The following is an 8,307-nucleotide window of genomic DNA, read 5'->3' as shown; positions in this document are numbered from 1 at the left end:
AGTAGGGCAATGGAACGCGTCGGTAGAGCACGGGACGATGTCAGTAAGGCAGAGGTTGGTGTCAGTAGTTTATTTTTTAATTACATTTTACAATTGTATTGTTGTTTTATAATATGTTTATGCAATAATGTTAATTTTTTTTTTTTTTACATTTTTCTTAGGTGCCCCATTGGGGGGCTTTGGTGAAATATCAAGGGTCTAAACAGACCCCTGATGTCTCACTTTTGAGACAAAGAAAGGGACTGGGGACAGAGATTCCTCAGCCCCTTTCCCTGCAGCCAAGCAGCAGGGGGAATCTGCCCAGCACAGGGTGATTTTCAAATTACAATTTTTATGTATTTTTTTATTGTATTTTAGCTTAAATATGAGATCTGAGGTCTTTTTGACCCCAGATCTCATATTTAAGAGGACCTGTCATGCTTTTTTCTATTACAATTTGTAATAGGAATAAAAGTGATCCAAATATTAATTATTTTTAAAAACAGTGTAAAAATAAATAAAAGAAAGTAAAATAAATAAGATTTTTTTTATTTCTTTTAAAGAGCCCCTGTCCCGACGATCTTGTGCGCAGAAGCAAATGCATACGTGAGTAGCGCCCACATTCGTTAAAACCACACATGTGAGGTATTGCTGTGATCGTTAGAGCAATAATTCTAGCCCTCTTCTGTAACTCAAAACATGCAACCTGTAGAATTTTTTAAACGCCGCCTATGGAGATTTTTAAGGGTAAAAGTTTGATGCCATTCCACGAGCGGGCGCAATTTTGAAGCGTGACATGCTGGGTATCAATTTACTTGGCGTAACATTATCTTTCACAATATAAAAACAAATTGGGCTAATTTTACTGTATTAAAAAAAGTAATTTTTTTCCAAAAGAAATGTGCGCTTGTTAGACCGATGTGCAAATACGGTATGACAAAAAGTATTGCAATGACAGCCATTTTATACTCTAGGGTGTTAGAAAAAAATGTATAATGTTTGTGGGTTCTAATTTTCTAGCAAAAAAAAATGTTTTAACCACTTACCCCCCGGACCATATTGCTGCCCAAAGACCAGAGTACTTTTTGCGATTCGGGACTGCGTCGCTTTAACAGACAATTGCGCGGTCGTGCGACGTGGCTCCCAAACAAAATTGGCGTCCTTTTTTTCCCACAAATAGAGCTTTCTTTTGGTGGTATTTGATCACCTCTGCGGTTTTTAGTTTTTGCGCTATAAACAAAAATAGAGCGACAATTTTGAAAAAAATGAATAATTTTTACATTTTGCTATAATAAATATCCCCCAAAAATATGTAAAAAAACATTTTTTTTCCTCAGTTTAGGCTGATACGTTTTCTTCTACATATTTTTCGTTAAAAAAATCGCAATAAGCGTTTATTGATTGGTTTGCGCAAAAGTTATAGCGTTTACAAAATAGGGGGTATTTTTATGTCATTTTTATTATATTTTTTTTACTAGTAATGGCGGCGATCAGTGATTTTTTTTTCGGTATTGCGACATTATGGCGGACACTTCGGACACTTTTGACACATTTTTGGGACCATTGGCATTTTTATAGCGATCAGTGCTATAAAAATGCATTGGATTACTATAAAAATGCCACTGGCAGTGAAGGGGTTAACACTAGGGGGTGGGGAAGGGGTTAAGTATGCCTGGGTGTGTTCTTACTGTGGGGGGGGTGGCCTCACTAGGGGAAACACTGATCCTTGGTTCATACATTGTATGAACCGAAGATCAGCATTTCCCCTGCTGACAGGACCGGGAGCTGTGTGTTTACACACACAGCTCCCGGTCCCCGCTCTGTACCGAGCGATCGCATGTGCCCGGCGGCGATCGCGCCCGCCGGGCACACGCACGGGAGTCGGGGGCGCGCACGCCCCTAGTGGCGGCTGGGAGAGAGGACGTCATATTACGTGCTCTCGCCCAGCAGAGCCACCTTGTGGACGTATAATGACGGTGCGCCGTCGGCAAGTGGTTAAACTCTAAACACCGAGTCTTAAAAACAAACAAGGTCCTTAAGTGGTTAAGGGCCAGGATAAAAATAGCATTCATGAAAAATGAATTCCAGATTCTTTGGGGTTGTTTTACTAAAGCCAAACAGACTGTGAACTTTGCAAAGTGCAGTTGCTCCAGAGCTTGTTAAGTGAGGTAAGGCTTCACTTTGCAAAGAATATCCAATCACATGCAAGGAAAATAATAAGAAGAGTAGTTTTGCTTGCACATGATTGGGTGGTGGAAGTCAGCAGAGCTTCTGCTCATTTACTAAGCTCTGGAACATTTGCACTTGCAGAGGGCAACTACACTTTGCAAAGTGCACAGTATTTTTGCCTTTAGTAAATCAACCTCTTTATCTTTGTCCTCTGAAATCAGTTAGCCTAACTAGGAAACACACCAAACAAACCTATTTTCTTTTACAGGCCACATTCATTATTTAGCATCTACAAATAAATATGACATTAGAGAAGGAAACTTTTTTCAGTTTTTTATTTTTTATTACACGTGCTACAAATGGAACACACATTAATAGAGGAATTTATGCTGCTTTCTGTTCATGTTGTAGTTTACTGATAGCTGTGGCTAAGAGCATCAACCAGGACAGCAACAAACTTCTCCCATGCATGCTGGACTTGAGGGCTAAAGGCTTTTCCCAGTTTGGCAGCCAGGACAACAACAAACACTTCTCCAAGACGCTGCATAAAAAAAAGTAACATTTTGTTATTAGTATTTAGGCAAATCATTACATTATCAAATTATTTAATTAGAAGAAGAGTAATATATAACAGTGTTTTTAGTTACCCAAAGTAATGCGCAAAAAAGTTTGAAAATGTGTTAGTGTACTACAACCAAAGAGGGATCAGCAGTTGTTACTTATTCCTTGAGCTGCTAAAGAAGAATTATTTGCTGTGGATTACTATTGACCATTACTCTAGTTATTAAGACAATATCAAAGCCAATTCAAGTGCAAATTTTTCACTGAATTTGCACCTGAACTGGACCCAAAAACATACAGGACCCTTTTCAAAACTGCACCGCAGATGCCCAAGACATGTATGAACTGACTCCATTGAAAGCCGGTCACACTCACATGTTATGTGAATTGGATGCTGTCAAAAATGCATCCGGTTTATATATATGTAAACCCAGCCTTAGAGATTTGCTCACACTTCTTTATTAGTCTCTAAGAAGCACATGAAAATCCCCCCCATGAGACAAAGCAAAAAAAAAAAAAGAATGCCTGAATTTTTAACTATTTCTTACTCCTCAAAATGAGCAGAGTTTTGTATTTAAATATACACAAAGGTGACAAAGTAATACAGGACATTTCTGTTTGGTCAATAGAAAGCAATCAAGCCCAATGTTAAATAAAATATTAAGATTATTACCCTAAAGTTCTCAGGGTCCACATGCAGTTGGTTAGCATGTTTTTCACTGAGGTCGTGCAGAGTGCCCTTCACGTTGTCTAGGTGATGGATGGCATTGTCAATAGCTCCCAGAATCTTCTTGCCATGTGCGTGCACCTTAGCATTACCAGCAATTGCAGCTGGGCTGGAGAGATCTCCAAAGGTGCCGAAATACCTCTGGGTCCAGGGGTAGACTAAAAACAGCCTATAAAATATGGAAGAAGATATGTTTGATTAATATTTTCCACCAGGAACCTTCAAACATATATACATCATCAATTATTAACTACAACTTCATGGGTATGATGCAGTACCTGTATGAATGACTGGTATGTACTTGTGAACTTATACTAAATATTAATTGTTTATATATGTGCAAGGATATGAATAACAAAAAGATATTATGTAATCACACCGTGTAAAGATATTTGTTACTTTCAAAACTAATATTATTACAGTATCTATAATGTAGGAAGTCCCATGTTAGGAAAGGAAAATAACAGAAAGAAATATCAGTAAAGATAAAAAAATTCCAATTATCATTTTTCTAAGATTCTTTGAAAGTATTATTTTAATAAAAAAAAATGCCATTGGAGAGATTTCCCTTCACTTCCTGTCCTATAGCCACAACAGGAGAAGGAGAAGAAATGTCCCTGTAATGGTGAAAATCTCCTCTTAGACAGGTGTCCTCATTAGAATATTTTCCTTCCATTTCTGTTCTGGTGGCAACTCAAGCTTTGGGATTTTCTCTCATTTTCAGTCTAGGTGACAATGGTGACCAGGACAAACAGAAAAGGTGGTTACACCTATTGGGGACACAGGCAGCAGTAAATAACTGATTCTTCTTTTTTTTCAATTTGGATAAAGTGGGTAAAGATTGGAATCTCTCCCAGGTTGTTTTTTTCTGTCTGTGTCCCCACTGGAAAGATTTCCCATCGCTTTCTATTTTTCTAATTCACAGTCACAATGATTGGATTTGGACAATCCAAAAACAATAAAGGTGTAAAATATGCAATACATAAAGAACCTATTGAATCCCACTTTACATAGTGCCTTATTAGGCAATCCCAAATCTGGTTCATTGAAGTATCAAATTCATTTCTTTGTTAAGTTAAATACATTACATTTTGCGATTTGAAACCAAGGAAATAATATAACATTAGAAGACTGTTAAATGATTCAGGTTAGAAGATACTGGTAGCATAGTAGAGAGATTCTGAAAAAGGGAAGTTGTTATACCTGGTAAGTGCTTCATGTCCATCCTGTTCAATATCGACCTTCTGCCACACGGAGTTGATGGCGGCCTTCTCTTCAGCAGTCCAGTGAACCATGGTGTTGGATTGAGTCAGATGAGAGTAGCTCTTGCTTAAAGAAGTAGATGGTGGATGGCAAACACAACTTTCTCCCTATTTTATTTATAGTCTGCTTTGTAAGTCACACCTACATTTCATTTGTGCTTTGTCATAGTATTGTATCTCCGTTAAACTGTTAAGTGAATCATATCACTGACTATGCTGTTTTATATCATGCCTTGTTCATAGCTTATTTTCTATGGCTACATGCTGATCGCACAGAACTTGGTCTTACTATGCATACAGTGAAAGCAGATAAGACATAAACAGCTGTGCAACAGATACAATTCTTGACACAGAGCATCCAATTTTTACAGATGTCTTTCATGCAACATGGCAACAGATTTCATGTGTTACAGGTATTATACATAGGAATGATACTCTCAGGTCCCCATAGTATTACATTATATAGATAAATAGGATCATGATGATATCAACATCATTTTTAATTGCTTAGTAGTTTTTACAACACATTTTTTAATTAAATATATTGAATGTTATTCAAGTGTACCGTATATTTTGGGTACATACTTTCCATATACTTTTTATATTTTTAATTGCAAGGCTATAACAATACATATATATAGTATCTCACAAAAGTGAGTACACCCCTCACATTTTTTGTAAATATTTAAATTTTATCTTTTCATGTGACAACACTGAAGAAATTACAGCTTGTATAATAGTGTAAATGTGCTTTACCCTCAAAATAACTCAACACACAGCCATTAATGTCTAAACCGCTGGCAACAAAAGTGAGTACACCCCTAAGTGAAAATTTCCAAATTGAGCCCAAAGTTTTAATATCTTGTGTGGCCACAATTATTTTCCAGCACTGTCTTAACCCTCTTGGGCATGGAGTTCACCAGAGCTTCACGAGTTGCCATTGGAGTCCTCCTCCTCCACTCCTCCATGACGACATCACAGAGCTTGTGGATGTTAGAGACCTTGCGGTCCTCCATCTTCCATTTGAGGATGCCCCACAGATGCTCAATAGGGTTTAGGTATGGAGACATGCTTGGCCAGAAATTCACCTTTACCCTCAGCTTCTTTAGCAAGGCAATGCTCGTCTTGAAGGTGTGTTTGGGGTCGTTATCATGTTGGAATATTTCCCTGCGACCCAGTCTCCGAAGGGAGGGGGATCATGCCCTGCTTCAGTATGTCACAGTACATGTTGGCATTCATGGTTCCCTCAATGTACTGTAGCTCCCCAGTGTCGGCAGTGCTCATGCAGCCCCAGACCATGACATTCCCACCACCATGCTTGACTGTAGGCAAGACACACTTGTCTTTGTACTCCTCATCTGGTTGCCGCCACACACACACTTGACACCATCTGAACCAAATAAGTTTATCATGGTCTAATCAGAGTACGTGGTTCCAGTAATCCATGTCCTTAGTCTGCTTTTTTTCAGCAAACTGTTTGAGGACTTTCTTGTGCATCGTCTTTAGAAGAGGCTTCCTGTTGGGACGCCAGACCAATTTGATGCAGTGTGCTGGCAGCACTCATACGTCTGTTTCCCAAAGATAACCTCTGGATATGACGCTGAGCACGTGCATTCAACTTCTTTGATCGACCATGGCGAGGCCTATTCTGAGTGCAGCCTGTCCTGTTAAACCGATGTATGGTCTTGGCCACCGTATGGCAGCTCAGTTTCAGGGTCTTGGCAATCTTCTTATAGCCTAGGCCATCTTTATGAAGAGCAACAATTATTTTTGTCAGATACTCAGAGTTCTTTGCCATGAGGTGCAATGTTGAACTTCCAGTGACCAGTATGAAAGAGTAAGGCCGCGTACACACGATCGGTCCAAACCGATGAAAACGGACCGAAGTCCAGTTTCATCAGTCCAAACCGACCGTGTGTACGGGCCATCGGACTTTTGTCCTTCAGACCAAAGTTTTAGAACTTGCTTTAAAATTGAACCGATGGACGGCTAACCATCAGTCAAAACCGATGGTTAGTACACAAAAGCATCGGTTCAAAACACGCGCATGCTCAGAAATCGACACATGCTTGGAAGCATTGAACTTCGTTTTTTTCAGCACGTAGTGTGTTTTACGTCACCGCGTTCTGACCCGATCGGGTTTTGAACTGATGGTGTGTACGCACATCAGACCATTGGTCTGCTTCATCTGTGAACCGATTAAAAAAACGGTCCGTCGGACCATTCTCATCGGATGGATCAACCGTGTGTACGCGGCCTAAAAGTGATAACACCAGATTTAACACCTTCTCCCCCATTCACACCGGAGACCTTATAACACTAATGAGTCACATGACACTGGGGAGGGAAAATGGCTAATTGGGCTCAATTGGACATTTTCACTTAGGGGTGTACACTGTTATACAAGCTGTATACTCACTACTTTACATTGTAGCAAAGTGTCATTTCTTCAGTGTTGTCACATGAAAAGATATAATAAAATATTTACAAAAATGCGAGGGGTGTATTCACTCTTGTGAGATACTATATATATATATATATATATATACTGTGTATATATATATATATATATATATATATATATAGTAACGGTCAGGGGTTAACACCGTTTACGATATTCCATTCCACCAACCCAAGACAGCTTATCCGACACTCCACAATCCAGCAGACACGATCCATATGGATTTTCCCAGAATAACGAGACACAAGCTCTGTTCTCTGGTTCCAAACAAATGAATCCTTTAATGGTAAACTCAGCTCTTCTTATACAGTTAGCAAGCAAATATGGACAATGACTCAACTCCACCCACAACATGACACAATGGGTGCTCAATACACATTCCTTTAGATAATGACATTCAGATAATCTACATGAACTAATTACTAGTCATTTACCCAGACGTTCTGACTCCGCGATAAGCTATTCTCACCTGATACACAATACACATTCCTTTGTAGACGTAATTGACATGCTAATCCACTACAGCTAAAAAGTCAGCCATCTGACCTTTCAGACTGCCAACCCCCAACACATCTATCATCAATAGACTTTCACACAATGAAATATCTTAGGAGCCAGACTCAATTAACACCTCAACAGTATGTGTCCCCACATGAATGAGTCACTCTCCTATTGACCTGTTGGGGTCAGAATTAACCACCTGTAATATTTCAAGATATCCTGCAATACATGAATTATCATTACTGTCCCATCTCATGTAATCCGAGATATCATTTCTCAGTCATCCTATGCCCCTATTGGACATAGGATGACCCTAGACCCAAGAGTCACTGGTGAAGCTGGCACAGGAGTACCCCGCATCCTTCAAATGTCTCTGGGTATCACGGCCATTCCGTTACTTATACATATATATATATATATATATATATATATATATATATATATATATATATATGTATATAGTGCTGTGAAAAAGTTTTTGCCCCCTTCCAGATTATTTTTTTTGCATATCTGTCACACTTAAATGATTCAAATCATCAAACAAATTTTACTATTACACAAAAAGATAACCCGAGTAATTACAAAATACAGTTTTTAACCACTTAACCACTTCCCGACCGCCGCATGTATATGTACGTCCACAGAAT

General features: G+C 38.9%; 1 protein-coding gene across 1 annotated transcript; it reads right to left on the bottom strand.

Annotated features, from left to right (window-relative positions):
• Nucleotides 1–2,476: 2,476 nt before the first annotated feature.
• On the bottom strand, nucleotides 2,477–4,799 carry LOC120943630 (hemoglobin subunit beta-3-like). The gene is made up of 3 exons (XM_040357030.1): nucleotides 4,640–4,799; nucleotides 3,383–3,605; nucleotides 2,477–2,689 (listed from the first exon to the last, which is right to left on the bottom strand). The coding sequence occupies exons 1-3, from the start codon at nucleotides 4,729–4,731 to the stop codon at nucleotides 2,561–2,563; spliced, it is 444 nt and encodes a 147-aa protein (XP_040212964.1). The 5' UTR covers nucleotides 4,732–4,799; the 3' UTR covers nucleotides 2,477–2,560.
• Between the last annotated feature and the right edge of the window lie 3,508 nt (nucleotides 4,800–8,307).

This window comes from Rana temporaria, chromosome 6 (assembly GCF_905171775.1).
Source record: "Rana temporaria chromosome 6, aRanTem1.1, whole genome shotgun sequence".
In the NCBI taxonomy this organism is placed as follows: Eukaryota; Metazoa; Chordata; class Amphibia; order Anura; family Ranidae; genus Rana; species Rana temporaria.
Note: the sequence above shows the minus strand (reverse complement) of the source record. Positions and strands in the feature narration are given on the sequence as shown.

Bases quoted from the DNA above. Each gene is read 5' to 3' on its own strand.
- LOC120943630 (XM_040357030.1), bottom strand. From the start codon at position 4,731: ATGGTTCACTGGACTGCTGAAGAGAAGGCCGCCATCAACTCCGTGTGG. The intron at 3,606-4,639 runs GTATAACAACTT...CATATTTTATAG, and splicing joins GGACATGAAGCACTTACCAG to GCTGTTTTTAGTCTACCCCT. The intron at 2,690-3,382 runs GTAATAATCTTA...TTTTTTATGCAG, and splicing joins TGGACCCTGAGAACTTTAGG to CGTCTTGGAGAAGTGTTTGT.